This window comes from Argopecten irradians, chromosome 12 (assembly GCF_041381155.1).
Source record: "Argopecten irradians isolate NY chromosome 12, Ai_NY, whole genome shotgun sequence".
NCBI classification, from domain to species: Eukaryota; Metazoa; Mollusca; class Bivalvia; order Pectinida; family Pectinidae; genus Argopecten; species Argopecten irradians.
The window spans coordinates 2385369-2405495 of NC_091145.1; the positions used below are offsets into that span (position 1 = coordinate 2385369).

The 20127-nt window shown below is 37.9% G+C and overlaps 1 protein-coding gene across 1 annotated transcript in view; it reads left to right on the plus strand.

The window, feature by feature from the left end:
* LOC138336539 (mucin-2-like) overlaps window positions 1-20062 on the plus strand; it is a 57011-nt gene extending 36949 nt beyond the window's left edge. The window contains exon 2 of the mRNA XM_069286053.1: window positions 17675-20062. Coding sequence (XP_069142154.1) covers window positions 17675-20062 — 2388 coding nt within the window. The remainder of the gene's footprint in view (window positions 1-17674) is intronic.
* Window positions 20063-20127: the final 65 nt, after the last annotated feature.

Below are 20127 nucleotides of genomic sequence, written 5' to 3' on the forward strand. Positions count from 1 at the left end.
TTCATCTACCTTTACTTGCCGTAAAAACCTTGATAAACCTGGACAAAACGGCATAAAACGTGCAGCCAATCTGCATCAACCGAGATAAAACGTACGCACTGTTACGTTTTGTTACGTCAATCCCGTTTTATTACGTCCTGTGGCGTTCACCATCTGTACCGTGACTGCCGTGGCAATTTTTTTGACAGTTTAAAAATCTGGCACGGCATCCACGGTAATCACGACCGTTCACGTTTGTCTATCACGTAAATTATCTATAAATTTATGTATTTTGTTGAAAACAAAGACACGTTAATCATCAAACTGGGAAAATTCTACATTGCACAGCGTTAACTCAACATATTGTTCATTCGAAGTTTTCTTCGGTGAAATGATTTTGATATATTTTCCTGCTTCCTAACTGACTTTCGCTTTCCTTACGCCTCCCCTGATTCCACCTCAAATTTCGCCATAAATTGAGCACTAATCGTTCCTGTTAGGGAGTTTTTCTCCCTAGACACACCATGATCTACAAAAGTGGCAGCTCATACTTTAACTCATCCCCTATACTCAAGGGGTTACTATCACTAACATATATCCGCCCAGGAACATGTTAACATATTTCCACCCAGAAACATGTTAACATATATCCACCCAGGAACATGTTAACATATATCCACCCAGGAACATGTTAACATATATCCACCCAGGAACATGTTAACATATATCCACCCAGGAACATGTTAACATATATCCACACAGGAACATGTTACCCAGAACATGTTCATATATCCACCCAGACATGTTAACATATATCCACCCAGGAACATGTTTAACATATATCCACCCAGGAACATGTTAACATATATCCACCCAGGAACATGTTAACATATATCCACCCAGAACATGTTAACATATATCCACCCAGAAACATGTTAACATATATCCACCCAGAAACATGTTAACATATATCCACCCAGAACATGTTAACATATATCCCCCAGAAACATGTTAACATATATCCACCCAGAACATGTTAACATATATCCCCCAGAAACATGTTAACATATATCCACCCAGAACATGTTAACATATATCCACCCAGGAACATGTTAACATATATCCACCCAGGGACATGTTAACATATATCCGCCCAGGAACATGTTAACATATATCCACCCAGGAACATGTTAACATATATCCACCCAGAAACAATGTTAACATATATCCACCCAGAATGTTAACTATATGACTTAACATATATCCACCCAGGACATGTAACATGAACATGTTAACATATATCCACCCAGGAACATGTTAACATATATCACCCAGGTACATTACATATATCCACCCAGGAACATGTTTAACATATATCCACCCAGGACATGTTAACATATACCCAGGACATGTTACTATATCCACCCAGGTACATGTTAACATATATCCACCCAGGTACATGTTAACATATATCCACCCAGGAACATGTTAACATATATCCACCCAGGAACATGTTAACATATATCCACCCAGGTACATGTTAACATATATCCACCCAGGAACATGTTAACATATATCCACCCAGGTACATGTTAACATATATCCACCCAGGAACATGTTAACATATATCCACCCAGGAACATGTTAACATATATCCACCCAGGTACATGTTAACATATATCCACCCAGGAACATGTTAACATATATCCACCCAGGTACATGTTAACATATATCCACCCAGGAACATGTTAACATATATCCACCCAGGAACATGTTAACATATATCCACCCAGGAACATGTTAACATATATCCACCCAGGAACATGTTAACATATATCCACCCAGAAACATGTTAACATATATCCACCCAGGAACATGTTAACATATATCCACCCAGAAACATGTTAACATATATCCACCCAGGAACATGTTAACATATATCCACCCAGGAACATGTTAACATATATCCACCCAGGAACATGTTAACATATATCCACCCAGGAACATGTTAACATATATCCACCCAGGAACATGTTAACATATATCCACCCAGGAACATGTTAACATATATCCACCCAGGAACATGTTAACAATATATCCACCAGGAACATGTATACCCGACTAACATTTCCCCAACATATATCCACCCAGGAACATGTTAACATATATCCACCCAGGAACATGTTAACATATATCCACCAGGAACATGTTAACAATATCCACCCAGGAACATGTTAACATATATCCACCCAGACATGTAAAACAAGACATGTTAACATATATCCACCCAGAACATGTTAACATATATCCACCAGAACATGTTAACATATATCCACCCAGTAACATGTTAACATATATCCACCCAGGTACATGTTAACATATATCCACCCAGGAACATGTTAACATATATCCACCCAGGAACATGTTAACATATATCCACCCAGGAACATGTTAACATATATCCACCCAGGAACATGTTAACATATATCCACCCAGAAACATGTTAACATATATCCACCCAGGAACACTAAAGGCAATAGAACACACGGATAATGTAGCATTTTGGTGTATGATATTATAACGGTACGCTGTGGTTAAGTGTGTGGGATTGAATTCGGGCGCCGCCCTCTCTCTAATCTTCAAATGAAGTATTTGCATGCCTGTGATTGGTCAGTTGTTTCCTCCTGAAATGCCTCCAGTTTTACAATGACATAATCTAGGGTTGGTTATAAAGTCAGTGATTGTAACCCCTGGAGTATCGAGGATGACTCCTTTTCAACGTTCAACATACAATTGCCTATTGTCAGTATTATGTGGACGAGCCATGTATACTGTTCGGTGTCTTTGGAGAGAATGTTTGAGCTAGGTACCACCATAAAAAGTACAAACGACCCACCGTTACACATCCTCGATACTACAGTGATCGGAACCCCTGGAATATCGAGGATGACTGTTAAAGAGAGACGAATTTACTGCAGCCTTCCAAAATAGACAGACATTTACACGGGATATGCACTACACACAGCTCTTCAATGGCTCTGTAACATGTAAACTCAATCACCCCTTGACGGCGCAATTAGGCTCTTCTATATCAAAGACTAGACCCAGTCCATTATGGATTCCCGGGATGAACTGTTAATAGGATGCTAAGCTTATCAACCAATCAACCGACATCTTTATGCCTTCTATGGGTATTTCGCCGATACAGTTTTCTGTCTTTTTGTGTTTTTCCTTTTTTTGCTGTTTTTGTTTAGGGAGGAGTTGTTTGAGTATAGTTTGTGGCCCGCGGTGGCCGAGTGGTTAAGATGTACCGACATATTACCACATGCCCTCCACCTCTGGGTCGCGAGTTCGAATCCCATGTGGGGCAGTTGCCAGGTACTGACCGCTGGTCGGTGGTTTTTCTCCGTGTACTCCGGTTTTCCTCCACCAACAAACCTGGCACGTCCTTAAATGACCCTGGCTGTTAATAGGACGTTAAACAAATCAAACCAAACCAGTTTGAGTATATTTGGAATCAAGGTATCGACATTAAACTATTACGGAAATTACCTTATTATTTTTCTTATTATGTGCCAAATTTGCCTTTAAGATATCTTTTTTTCCTTTAGAAATAATACCATTTATCAACAAATTTTTTGAGAGTAAATCCAGTATTTAATTTATGAAAAATAAACCCTGTTTCAGAGTTGGTGTGTTGGATACCATCTCTAGATTCCTTACATAAATGTAGCTATTAACACACGCACGTAGTCTAATTTTTAAATTAGCGTTTTATCGTTAAATCGTTCCATACTGTCAGACTGTTTAAACTATTACGCCCTTCTATTAATGATTGAAAACCCATTTTTCCTGCTACGTATATCACGTGATCGATTGATTTGGTTGACACCCAAACCCTTCAAGCCATGTAAACACCGTCATCTTTGACCACCAAATAAAACGAAATCAGATTTCAAAGTTATTTTCTGCTTCCTGTTAACAATTAGCAGTAGCTATATATACACTCTGGTGTGTAATTCAGCTACAAGTGTGTTTGATAGAGGCTTGTCAACGGAAGCTTGTTGTCTAATTTAGATAAATTGAAGAAATATATTAAGCATGACTAAAATTAATTCTAAACCTCTTCAAAACATGTTATTGTCTTCAATTTCTCTTCATTCAAATATTACAAATAGATTAAAAATGGAGTTGATTTGAAAAAAAAACCCATGATGCATATTATGCTTTGTTTCTCTTCAAAGAGACGCTTTGCAGGCGAAGTTTACGTATTCCCATAGAAAACCTGAAGACGAAGAAGAAACGGAAATCAACATATACCAATTTAAATTTCATAGAGTTGTAAAACAATTCTGGCTTACCTAACAAACAATAAATGTTATTCATATAAACTTCAAATCATTACTATGGAAGAATGTGGTAGAATTGGAATTCCGTTAAATACTCTTAGTACAATTCGCCAAGCGCTTCAACTGACTTTGGAATTCGATGCAGGATCATTATATAAATACAATGTATTAGTTAATAGCATAAGCTTGACCACTATGTCGCTTCTCAGCCAATCAATTGAAGGGGATGATATAATATTAGTTTGATGACATCATTAAGAATGATGTAAATGACATGGAATTACGTAGGGTGAGAACAACGGCATAGGGACTTACATGAAGGGGACTACTATAGACATCAATATGTATGTAATTCCCATCTGATTTTGGTGGCCTAATATCCTCCCACTCAGAACCTTTTGGAAGTCGGTACAAATGTACTGCAATCCTCCATGGCACTTTTATTGGGCAAGACGAAACTTTTGGTATCAAGGATTGCACAAAGCAGTTCCGTATATCAATGCTCTATATTGCTAGATCAATTAGTTTAGGTAATTAGTTAGAATTCGTAACACACATAAATTCGTCGTTTTATTGACTTAGGTATTACTTTATCCCATTCTTAATACGCCTCCACAACTAGTTCTTTCAAATCCTCATGTCGGTCTTTCTATGTAAATTCTTGGTGATTTATTATTATTTTCTTTCATTCATATAATCTTTTACCGATTTTGCCTGTTTCAATTATTCAATATTTAGGGTAGGGTATAACTCAGTGATATAACCTCATGTAATATATAAGCGTAGTACGGCTTTTATATAACATATTTATTTTTTACATTTTTTTTTCAAAACAATGAAATTTATCTTAACAGATTTTTTGTACATCTGGAACTTAGTTCTTTATGGTATTGTGTAGAATTTAATTTAGAAACTCTGTTTTAGGATTACGTGAATGACTTGTGATTCCTTTTGTTAATCCCCGATTACAAACGCCCCCAGGGGAAGTCGTGTCATTTCATATGGATGCTTGACTGATCTCACGATCGGGATCGTAGCAACGGTTTACAACATTGACTATCTGATGAAATAGAAGTGTCCGTAAACAATTCATTATAGTTACAACCGTGAGGTAATACGTCTCCTAGTTTCTATTTTAATCCATTGAAAGTCGACCTGATTATCATGGTCACCTGTCGTAATTCAAATAAATTGCGACCTAAACTTTATACTCATATCATCTATTTTTCAAATATAAAAAGCGATTCTATTCAATGATAAATCAGACGAAGTTTTTAAGAAAACTAATGATGTTAGTAGGAATGTTAAACACTGTATGTGATCAATTATTTGACACGTATTGTTTATGTGATATCATTAACAACCCGCTTTTTTATACAATAATTCTCGATGCAACTTCAATTCCCGAAAAAGCACCATACAAACTAGTATTATTTCCAATTGTTCACTGTTGTATTTCATTTGTGATATTGCAAAGCATATATTGTTCAGTTTTTAAAGCAAATCGCAATTATTACACTTATATATCAATATAGCGGCTTTAAAATTAAACTATGGCATTTTTTTCTGTTGTGAAATAAAATTTATTATGAAAATGAAAACTGAGCAACATCTGCAAATCTCGTTTATTGTACAAGTAATACTAATACTACGTAGACTAATCATGGAAAAATCGCGAATACAACTCGAAACGGACAGAAAAAAATCAAAGAAGGGGATTTTGAAGTATTGTCAGCAAAAAACAACCTTTTGCAGGGTTTTTGCAGACTAAAATTTTTGTTTTAAAAGATCTTTACAGGCTAAATAACGCGGGTTATAGAGGAACTTTACTTGTTGATTTCATCAGTCTTGATAAAGGAGCTAATAGAGGGACTGGCTTTAATGTCATATTTTCGTCCACTGATATAAAAAATAATGTCTACCATATATTTAGATATTATAGGAAACCTCTGTGTCTACCGACAAATCTGACTTCCTAGAAAGGGCGGGAGATTTATTAACACCTACACGTCACGACATGTGTAGCATCACACACGTGACACATGTGACATATGTTCGTACCCTCGGGCAGATCAAAGTGATCTGAATGATGTTGGCCTAATCAGAGCCAGTAAATTCATTCTTAATCATTTGTTCGAAATAAGAAATGTACATATACCATTATCACGTGGCCTGTGTGAGCAGCCGATAATTTGGCCGGCGGGAAATAAATGATCGTCTGCTGTTCAGTCTATGGTTTGATGACGTCACATAGATCACGACCTCTGAAGTGGGGGCGGTGGAGGTCACGTCAAATATAGAAGAGGTACACATCAATTACAGAAATGTCCAGATACACTTTTATAGCAAGTTAGAATGATTCTTAAGAAAGTATGATTCATTTGTCAAAAATAATCCCCTAAAGCAGGGGTTGCACGAATAAGCTGACAATACGTGCGTCCATACGCCAGCCAATCAAATGCCACTTGGTTACGTAACGCTCATGTGCTGTGAAAATTACAGCAACCGAATGAAGCGTGTTAGTAAAGCTAATGAGTTTTATTAATCACGTAATATGAAGGTCGTGCTAATATATATATTTCAATGAGGAATGTGTGTCTAATGATTTTGTAATATTGCGAAAAAAAGAAAAAAACAACTCGCAGCCCTATTTGAAACGTGGTCGTTGATTTGAATTTTGTTAGGGGTTAAATAACCAACCGATGTTATGAATAACGCGGTTTGTTCTAAGGTTAAAAGGAACAAGCTCACCGAAGACCACTCTAAGTTCTGTTTCTGGTAATTTCTCCACTTAGGCTCGGTCTTATAACTAACGCTTAGTCAATGGTGACTTCGACCAAAAATTAGAGGGTTAAAATATATTGTTTTACATTTCCGATTCTATTATCTCGACCCAGAAGAAGACAGACGTGTGGTAAAATGTCGGGATAGCTTTACCGACGCAACCATCTCAATCAGTCGGTCACCTCGACCTAGAGATGTAGAACTAGTGTTAGAGTGCTGCGATACCATAACAACCAACCGCAACCACCGCGACCCAGAGGCGAAGAACTAGTGTTAAAATTGCTGAGATACCTAACCGATGCGACCACCGTAATCACCGCGACCCACAGGTGAAGTACTAGTGTTAGAATTGCTGAGATACCTAACCGACGCGACCACCGCAATCACCGCGACCCAGAGACGAAGAACTAGTGTTAGAATTGCTGGGATACCTTACCGACGCGACCCCCGTAATCACCGCGACCCACAGGTGAAGTACTAGTGTTTGAATTGCTGGGATACCTTACCGACGCGACCACCGCAATCACCGCGACCCACAGATGAAGTACTAGTGTTTGAATTGCTGGGATACCTTACCGACGCGACCACCGTAATCACCGCGACCCACAGGTGAAGTACTAGTGTTAGAATTGCTGGGATACCTTACCGACGCGACCACCGTAATCACCGCGACCCACAGGTGAAGTACTAGTGTTAGAATTGCTGAGATACCTTACCGACGCGACCACCGTAATCACCGCGACCCACAGGTGAAGTACTAGTGTTAGAATTGCTGGGATACCTTACCGACGCGACCACCGCAATCACCGCGACCCACAGGTGAAGTTCTAGTGTTAGAATTGCTGGGATACCTTACCGACGCGACCACCGCAATCACCGCGACCCACAGGTGAAGTACTAGTGTTAGAATTGCTGGGATACCTTACCGACGCGACCAACGCAATCACCGCGACCCACAAGTGAAGTACTAGTGTTAGATTTAAGGAAACCTGAACTAGTCGGTCACCACGACACCCTTTGCCTGATCAAAACACTACATAAAACTATGAATTGAAAATCCATGAATAAATCTTTTATATGACAGTATTTAATGTACTATAGCAATCGGAGTATAAAATATATTTAAAAAGAAACTCATTGGTGGTATCCTTATTTATCGACAACTCTTGATTTATCTTTATGATATAAATACAATACAAAAATTATTAATGAAGAAAAAAAATCCATGAACAGTTTCGATGCATAATGACCACGTTCGACTACATTTCATAGTGAGTAAAAATGGTATAAAGCTGATATATTAATAATCCGATATAAAAGACAAAAATAAATTCAAAGTAAAATAAAAAAAAATCATTTCGATGTAATATATATGCAGCCACTATAGGGCCTTCTTCAGTTCAAAATCTACGTTTGAGTGTACAGATTAACGACGATTTGAACGTCGTCGTATTTCAACTTTACCAATCAGGAAGTCAGGTTTTCTTTACGCCGTAATAACTCACAGCTATTAACTCCCTTTTTTGCTTTTACGCAGGGATGCTATGTAAACAGGTAAACAATGCGCAGTCGTCATCACACAGGGCTGCCATTGAAAGGACGTCCGTGTTAGGATAGTGATGTATCTATTTGAGAAGCGTGGCGTGAACTTAATCGAACGTATGAGCAAGGTTGATTGTAGATAAACAATAGATACATCACTCCGATTTTTCTCACGCGGGACTATTTATAGACTGAAAACGCCAAAATCTAGGAAAACTAAATTACTCTCGTTGGCTAATTATGTTCTTGTTTATCATATTATTCATGGAGCAATTGAGTTGGTTTCCATCATATGGGTTTACGTCATAAGGTTGTGGATGATGTGATTGTTGAATGCTTTGTCTTTTTTTTTAATTTTAGCGTAACAAAGTCATGGAAAACAATAGGGAATAACAATTAAAACAAAATCAACAAAAATAACAGCGTAGTATAATAAAACATTAGTCTTAAAGTAAATGTCGGGTTTCTTCTGGAAAAAAACGCACCATTTTTGCAACTGAAATGAATACTCAGTGACTGTTGAAATAATTGCAAATCAATTTCGTCATCAGTGTCAGTTATTAAACAAGTTTTGGTCCTCAGCTGATATAAAATCAATATTAATGATAGTAAGCGCTTAAATCATATGACATTACGCCATCACCTATTTTGCGTCAATATTGTTAGACGTAGCTACATACGGATTAGTTGTCATTCTAGCCACTGGAAGGCGTTTGTATAGCTAGCAACGCACCTTTACTATTAATATCTGGAACTTTATTTTGATAAACACATAGGTTTAATGAATTATCGTGATGCCATTTAATTACCACATTTCTATCAGATCGACATAGCATTTATATATCAAAACTATACCAGAAATACCAGAAACCATGCAATTCAGAAGTCTGATGTTCAAGGTAAATATTTTATTTATGATATTACGTCTTCCATACGCAAACAAATCCCATCGTCGTGTCATATATAGATACCATTACATGAAATCATGTTCTAAATGTCTAACCATTATCACGAATATTATCCGGAAATGAAGAAAGGTGGAGATTGCGGTACCTCTTGTGCCATATTATGCAAATTTAATTATAATTTTTATTTCTAATTTGTACGTGGGATATAATCCTGACTAGGCGTGTTTCGCGTGATTTAAACTGGTCTTGGAGATAATTAGAATTTTAATTTTATTCATAGCAGAGTTAGTATCGTGCTGCCATGTATCGACTCTGCTCGTCCACAAATCTATTTATCTTATAGAGAACTATGATTTCCTGGACAGGCTATACACAATACCTACGTCATCAAAGTTAATTTAAGTTTTTTCTTACATGCTAATTAGAATTACGCATCAATGTTGTGTCTAGGTGATGATCAGTTGTGACAGTTCACATAAGCGGAAAGGTATTGATATCTAGACGTATAGGCGTAACAAATTAAGTCAAATATCAGACAAGCATATCAGCTTAAGCTCAAGAAGTTAGCGTAATGATGAATTTGCTAAAACATTAAATGTAATTTTGTACATCACAATAACTCAAACACACGGCGAACTCTTCAAAGCTCACGATATATACTTTGCCTTACTCAAGTCTGGGCTCTTCCCGTGGTGTTTGACAAAGATGTACATCTACATTGCTTTCGTTTTCTGCCATTCGAAGAAAATGTTAATGATATTACACGCTTATTCCAATCTTCGGCTTTTAATTTTTGAAAATGTTTTTATTGTGCCGCCGTAGTATTTATGGGCTCACATCCCGAGTTTTTGTTGATAACAATCAAACTTTTTTAATGTTTTAATCATTTTCATTTCCTTTCATCACAGGTAAACGTTGTTTATCAATCAAAATAATACAAAATACGTCAAGGTTCCTGAGATCTTTGAGAAAAAGAACATAAACACATTAGGTGAGTGCACCGATTGTCTTCTTTCTACAACCCACGCAGATAGCATTGAAGATGAACAGAAAAATAATTATCTTAACCGAATTTATCATTCATATATAAACACACATATATATTGAGCCTACTTAAAAGTCACTGTGTTTGGATAGATATGAAATAATGTTTCATCGAATAACATCGAACTAATTTAGTTTTATACGTATTTTACAGCCGATATATGACAGTTTATGATTTTATGCATGCTCTTGGGTGCAATACCTATTATAGAACTGTTGGTTAATGTCACTGTATGACACTTCCTTTTTAGTCAAATAACTGTCTCTTGGAGAATCATGTGAATCAATAGTCCGCTAAACTTACCTATATTATCAGGTTTAAAAAATTGTTTTGTCTAATATATAGTAGGTAAAAAAGTAAAGAAAATGAATTTAAAAAGCCTTATAATATAGACAGGTTTAGCGGACTAGTGAAGCATTTGTATTGTCAAATAAAGGTCGAAAAATAAAGTGTGTTAAAAATTTTTGAATTTTTGTGTGTTATGGCAGATGGTACTTAAAGTATTCAATCCAAGAACATGACCAGAGCATTAAAATTGTACTCTATGTAAAAAATGACACCAACATGTTTAATGGTAAAATTCACATGAATACAAAAAGTTATCCTGAAATACGGAATACTAGCATACTCTTAAACACTTATGAAGACTGCTGATTATTTAACCACAGGATAACAAAAATAATATTTCTATAAAAATGATATATATGAAAAATGTTGTGAACTGTAATATTTCAATCTTAGATCTGCGAAAACATAAGACTTGAACAATCAAATGTATTAATTATAAATTACGAAGATTTAATTCGGTGCAAATCTATATATGCGAAATATCCGACCCACGGAAGCAATCAGATGTACTACGATAATCTGACCTTCCATTCACTTTGCCCCCTTACCCTTACACACGCTTAACACAGTTGTACGACATGGCGTGGATACTGTTGTTTCTCAATTAGAGGCTACAAATTAATGTGCATACGTCATTCAAATTAATTGATGTCTAGGGCCTCATTAAATCTTCAAAAGAATACTATATGAGGAGCTGAAACCCGACATTTGCCCTTCACAATATATATTAAGATTATATACAGTTGACACATTTCGTTGTACTATCAAACTATGGTTTATGTTAAAACCACTTCAGCATTTCTCATTTAAAGTGTCGTATAAGCATCGAGTGATAATTAAATATTTTTCTATATTAGTCTTGGACAAAAATAAGAAAATAAAATATCTTCCCATTCATCAATTTGTGAACTCAAATACATCTAGAAAACGTTATGAAATTGCTGAAATAGCCATAATTGCAAAATCTGAATTCCAACTCCAACTTCACAACGTCGTTGAATGAACGAGGTGGCCGAGTGGTTAAGATGTCCCGACATGTTACCACAAATTAAACCCTCCGCCTCTGGGTCGTAAGTTCGAATCCCATGTGGGACAGTTGCCAACTTTACAAGTACTGATCGTCGGTCGGTGGTTTTTCTCCGGGTACTCTGGTTTCCCTCCACCGTAGGAGACTAATCAATACCGTTAATCTTAACTTCGGTCACAGCTTACGTATCTAAATAAAATTGGGATCTGTCTCGAGCACAAAAAAGAGAGAGAAAACATAATGGTATTGAAAATTGGAATTATGGTTTTTGATTGTTGTTGAAAAGTTGCTTGCTGTAATAGGATCATATCATTTAGTACTCATGGGCCACCATAGCAAATGTTTGATTTGATGGTCTTACAGCCCAACGAAGTATGCAAATGACCAGCCGTCGAAGGCATGTCAACAAAAGGGACATATCTGAGTTTAACGAGACATATAATACCGATTATGTGACAACTAGGATGACCTGGGATGCCCCCCAACTCCAGCGACCGTCACATCTAAGGCTTAGTAGTATTACGTATCGTTTGAATAATTGCTTTTTCTTCATTCATAAAGCATAAATGGAACTATAAATATTAATTTAGAATACAGGAAATGCTGATTGTGTAATTAATGAGAACACACTTAAGTATCAAAGTTATCCTCTAATTTAGTATCAAAGTTATACCTTATCTTTGTACGTTTTGCGAATAAAAGTTATTTTATCAGTGATAATAAATGTCTTATTCGAGAACGTGAAATCAAAATAAAAGCTACGCAAATGCACACGTTTACCTTTGATTATTATCAAAGTTATTGGTGTTATTGATAACGTCAACAGTGTTTTTTCTTCGCACTATTCATCACAAATGGTTTAAGATGTTTTATGTCATTTTTGCATATTCTGATATCACCAGAATCCAATCACACACGTAAGACTTTACTTATAGCCCAGCTACTCTGATCTCGTAATCGTATATTTTGTCAATCTTCCTTATTTTTGCATACCAGACAAGCCTTCATTGAATGATTAGCACCAGTTTTCTTCATTGTAATTGGAAACAAAGGGAATCAGAAAACCACATACTTCCTACATAAGAATAAGTTTCCTTTTATAGAAGTTCATTGAAGACATCAAACGACGTATATATTAATCTATCTGATGGTATTTTTTTTCTCTATCAAAGCTATGACTTTAGGAGTTGCCAGAATTAGTTTAGGACATAAACAGATAAACAGAAACAGTGATGTCTTTGCCTCAAGTGATACAAATTTTCTTCGTTGATGGATAGTTGGGTATATTCTCATTAATGTATTGTAATAAATAATAAGCTGGCTAAATTATGAAAACAAAAAGAAGAATGAGAGATAGATAGAGAGAGAGAGTGAGCGAGGGGAAAGAGAGAGAGAGAGAGAGAGAGAGAGAGAGAGAGAGAGAGAGAGAGAGAGAGAGAGAGAGAGAGAGAGAGAGAGAGAGAGAGAGAGAGAGAGAGAGAGAGAGAGAGAGCACAAGTATGAGATTGATTTTCATGCCTAAAATTAGTTAATTTACAATCTTCATGCTTTCAGTTGCAGTTGCATATAACAATAAGCTCACATGGCATTCATGTTCACCAATAAGTTTTTTTACATATACAGTAACTTAATGATACATTTACTATCCAAAGATAGTATGCCAATTTTGGAATTCCTCGAGTTTTAAGAGAAACGCAGATAACATATATCAGTCTTAATAAACAAACTCTTTAAATAACAATAAAATCAAGAAATTTATTGATTCGTTAAGTTTTTTAATTACCGTGAAATCCGTGACCTTAATTCATTTCTCCATTGAAAAGAATCTGTGGATCATCTGTTCAGCCATATCATTGAACATTTTTTATTTTCATATCTTAAATCATCAGTGTATTTCGATCTTTACACAATGATGTACCGTACTACAATGTCGTCTTTAAATGCTCTTGGGGGATGGCTTTACGGAAACCTTGTTGACTTACCTGACAATGGTAGAACGATTAAACTTGTTTTAAACATCAGCTACAACAATCGATAAGTTGTTTTCCTTAGCATGTCACGCAAAATTAATCACATCGGTCTACATAACACAAAATAATCTTCTAAGTTGTTACTTTTGAAAAGGTATTGACCAGGCATTCCTGGGAATTAATGGAGGCTGTGACTTTAAGTGAGAGATATGTATCCGAGAGAACGTCACGCACAATTGGCCGTCGTTAGTTTTAGAATATCACTTATCAGGGTAGACTGTATTTACAACAATGACAACAGTGGTCACACTAGCCCTCAGTAGCCTGATAGAAGTTCTTACAAAGAATCGCGGAGAGCATGTTGTCTAGAAAACCATAAACTACTCAGCCCAGGTCACACGAACACTCCTTGTGTTAACATTACCCATAGAGAAGCATTACATACGTTTTTAGAAATATTTCTGAACTTAAAAAAAAAAAAAAATTCCGAACTTCAAATTTTCTGTAAGCTTTGCCTTAACTTCTATTCTGGTAGACTCTAGACATATATCGGCAATCCAACAGAAGGTGAAATATTTTTTTCCGGGAACTACAAGTTTTCCCTAAATCGGGAAAATTAAGGTCAACACCTCTTTCAACCACATTCTTGGTGGCAATCTGTCATCGACTACTACTGCTAAACACCGACAATCTTAATGATGGAGTATATAGAGGGAAATGACCAGTTAATCAACCCGTATAGCTTCTATTGTTAGAAATCCACATATGTCATGACATTTCTCACCACGATTTAACATCAAAGCAAAAATCGCAAAAACCTACTCCCTGCGAATATACAGTCATGTTCTTTTTAAAAACACTTTTCCGTTTCATTTTATTTTATAAATTTTCATATCAGTTTTCATTTCTGGAATAACTGTATATTGTACATCGTTGATTTTTGTTAAACATGTCATACGTGTACGTGTAATTTTTTTATTAATAATTTGTTACGAGGACCTTTTTTATTAATAATTTGTTCTCACTTCCTACACAGATAGTTGAATGATCCTTGTTCCTTCTTTTTCTACACTATTTATCACATAAGCACATTTTTAAGGGGTGTATAAAAATTTAAAATTCAATCTCTTTTTATCTGTGAAAGCAAGATAGAAAAGTGTCTTTCGACGTCCATTTTTATTCTCTCTCACATACTAAAATGAAAAAAAACGTGATTGCCATGGATGCCCTGTCAACAATTTACTAAGACAGCCACGGTGCATATGGCAACAAAAAACTGTTATGACGTAACAAAACGTGACAGTACGTAAAATACCATAACACAAAATGCAGACGTTCTGTAGTGAAACAGACAGCATGCATGCATAGTTCCTGGAATTGCGTGGTGGTGCTGTAAAGTGATGCAAAGTTCTATTGCGTTTTAATCGCGTTTATTCATGGTTCATGCACAGTGACTGCGCACTTTCATCGTAGTCCAGCTTTGTTAAGGTTAACATTACAAGCTAGATTGTACGATGACCGCGTCATCGCTTTCGTTGAATGTCTACAACGCACTACAGCTTGGTGCAACCTACTGCGGCATTTGTTAAAAAATTGCAGCGAGTCATCCCCCTATTGGGTATTCAGTAATGAGAAGCACCATTGTATACTACACATACCCAACAGTACAATGAAAACGATCAATCGAGGACATTTGATGTTGCTGTATCAATGGTAACATTAAAACACATAAACGAAAAAAGTGAGAAGTTAAATAAGAAGTTGTGTTTCCCCATCAAAAAACACGTCGTATGGATGTTATAACGATGCGGTAGAGAAATGTGTCTAAACATGTCAGGACTGCTTTGTTTTACATAGAACATCTGTAAAGACACTAATAATTTTTTACAGTGACCAAATGGTTCATTCAGTTTTAGCTTTATCTTATGTGAAGGGCCTTGAGGGAAGGTAGTGGTATCCATCGGTGGTATACTATTGTCAAAACTGCAGTGCACCTTTAACCTCCGGGACCGTCCATTGTCCACTTTCACTGTTCGTCACGAAGACCGTGGCGAAGCTTAGCAATATCTAGCTCAGCATCAAAATGGCCAAACGACTACGGCGCACTGCTTTCCAGCCAGGTTAAAAAACACCCTTAACAAGCAGAGCATACATAAACATAGCAGGGACAAAATCAAAATTGAATGGCAAAATCACCTTTCGACAGATGTAGGTAAATAACAGTTTTTGAGAAGGTTTTAAAGAGAAGCCATTTTTTGGAAATATTCTTTATTCATGTGTAAGGGCAAAGCTGCGGTGACGATTGTTTGATCCCTTGCTCATCTCTGATGTGATGTTTAGTGTCTTATTCTACCACTACTATGGTAATACAATATTGTTGTAAGTGTCCGTTGATTGGTTCCTTTACTCCGTGTCCTCCGGTTTACTCTCAGACCTTGTGACAAAGTCTGTCCTAAAATGTACAGGTTATAAATATGACAAAAATAAATAATACAAAAATACAGCTCAACAATGCCGATATACTCCATAAAACAGCAACCCACATCGATCTGCGTAGATCGGCTTGCTAACTATTGTAAATATTACGTTACCTTTTACAGGTATAATTAATATTGTCGCGTGTCGTTACTCCCTGCTAGTTGTTTGTGTGTGCATGCTTAAGTCACCGTAATTCAGACACTTAAAACCTTAACTGAAACCTTTGACTACTATATCACATGTTTAATGCCAAAGATTGACCATGTCTGTTAATCCAATTTAATATTTGAAAACAATATCAAGATTGAAATCAATGCAATATATTAGAATTCGCATGCGCATCAGATTTTGATTTCATAATACGTAATAGCTGCCAGCGTTTTAATAATGTAACTATTGTGCAGAGATGAATTTTAATCTGCGTTAAGCAGGTGCTTTTTTAACCTCTACGTATGATACTGTATGAAAACATACCAATGACTCTGGTCAAATTAGCAGACGTTATCCCGAGACCACCACTAACATCCTGATTATGAATGTGGCTGAAAGGTATTAAAATTCAGAAGCGATATAACTTAGCTTTATTTTATAGCTCAATTTGTATTGTTATCCATTCACAATTTCAATTCAAAAGAGAAAGTGAAAACAATACATATAATTTAACATTTAATACCATTTCAAAAGCTTATCGCAGATGGGTGATACGCCTATAGAAATGGCGGATAAAGGCAAAAAAGTCAACTGACTCTATCACGTAAGAGCTTGTTTTACAATAGATAGTCTGTTCTGGCGCATATTGAAAATTTAACGAGAACATAAAGAGTGAAAGGGGTATGAGTAGTCATCGTATCGAGCACAGGAAATCTGCTAGCCGACTGGTCTGTCTACCCGTCGTCCTCAACTGTTCATTGTCTCACAAATGGACAAACACAATGATGATTCTTTATCAACTGGTAATGGTTGTGTAAAACGTCTTATGTAACCAAATGTTTTATCATACAATATATATAGGACACAATTATATAACAAAATATGGTTATTATCTATCTACATTGATATGATAACCATATATTTAAATACTTAGTACACATGTATTTATTTGCAATTATATGAAATTACTGATATTTTGTTTATATTTTCGATGCGCAGTAGTACTTAAATAAACCAGCAGAGACGAACTATACCATTACGAACGACATGTAAAACAAGAATCAGGAGTAAGGAATTACAACGTTAAATACTAGTATACGTCAGTTTTTGTTGTTCTACCATCACCTTCCTTATACACTGCAACAAACACTCCATCTACACTCCCACAAACACCTCTACACTCCACTACACTCACCTACACCACAAACACTCCACCTACACTCCCACAACACTCCCCACACTCCTCACAAACACTCCACCTACACTCCACAAACACTCCACCTACACTCCCACAAACACTCCACCTACACTCCCACAAACACTCCACCTACACTCCCACAAACACTCCACCTACACTCCCACAAAACACTCCACCTACACTCCCACAAACACTCCACCTACACTCCCACAAACACTCCACCTACACTCCCACAAACACTCCACCTACACTCCCACAAACACTCCACCTACACTCCCACAAACACTCACTACACTCTCCACAAACACTCCACTACTCCCACAAACACTCCACCTACCTCACACTCCACTACACTCACAAACACTCCACCTACACTCCCACAAACACTCCACCTACACTCCCACAAACACTCCACCTACACTCCCACAAACACTCCACCTACACTCCCACAAACACTCCACCTACACTCCCCACAAACACTCCACTACACTCCACAAACACTCCACCTACACTCCCACAAACACTCCACCTACACTCCCACAAACACTCCACCTACACTCCCACAAACACTCCACCTACACTCCCACAAACACTCCACCTACACACTCCCACAAACACTCCACCTACACTCCCACAAACACTCCACCTACACTCCACAAACACTCCACCTACACTCCCACAAACACTCCACCTACACTCTCCACAAACACTCCACCTACACACCCACAAACACTCCACCTACACTCCACAAACACTCCACCTACACTCCACAAACACTCCACCTACACTTCCACAAACACTCCACCTACACTCCCACAAACACTCCACCTACATCCACAAACACTCCACCTACACTCCCACAAACACTCCACCTACACTCCCACAAACACTCCACCTACACTCCCACAAACACTCCACCTACACTCCCACAAACACTCCACTACATCCACAAACACACTACACTCCACAAACACTCCACCTACACTCCCACAAACACTCCACCTACACTCCCACAAACACACTCCACACTACACTCCCACAAACACTCCACCTACACTCCACAAACACTCCACCTACACTCCCACAAACACTCCACCTACACTCCACAAACACTCACCTACACTCCCACAAACACTCCACCTACACTCCCACAAACACTCCACCTACACTCCCACAAACACTCCACCTACACTCCACAAACACTTCATCTACACTCCACAAACACTCCACCTACACTCCCACAAACACTCCACCTACACTCCACAAACACTCCATCTACACTCTCACAAACACTCCACCTACACTCCCACAAACACTCCACCTACACTCCACAAACACTCCATCTACACTCCACAAACACTCCACCTACACTCCCACAAACACTCCATCTACACTCCACAAACACTCCACCTACACTCCCACAAACACTCCACCTACACTCCCACAAACACTCCACCTACACTCCACAAACACACCCCACCCTACACAGTCCACAACCACCACACCACCTACCCTCCACACAACAAACACCAAACCTACACACCCCACCCACCACCCACTACACCCACACCACACCACCCCACCTACACCCACCCACTCCACAACACCACTCCCACACCACACACCCACAAACACACCACCTACACCCCCACATAACAATACTAACAACCTACACACACCCCAACCCACAACACACACAACCCCACACAACACACCAACACACCCCCCACCACAACACACACACACACACACACCCACACTACACTACCCACCTACACACACAAACAACCACACTCCCACAACAAACCACTCACCAAACCCCACCACCACTACACTACCACACACTACCACAAACCACCTACAATCAACCCCCACCAACACACCTCACCACACCACCCCCACAAACTCAATCAAACCACCCTACACTCCCACAAACACCCACACTCCACCACACTCCACAAACACTCCACCTACACACCCCACAAACACTTCCACCTACACTTCCCACAAACACTCCAACCTACACTCCACCCACAAAACACTCCACCTACACTCCCACAAACACTCCACCTACACACCCACAAACACTCCACCTACACTCCCACAAACACTCCACCTACACACCCACAAACACTCCACCTACATTTCCCACAAACACTCCACCTACACTCCCACAAACACTCCACCTACACTTCCACAAACACTCTCCACCTACACTCCCACAAACACTACACCCTACACTTCCACAAACACTCCACCTACACTCCCACAAACACCCACCTAAATTCCCACAAACACTCCACCTACACTCCCACAAACACTCCACCTACACTCCACAAACACTCCACC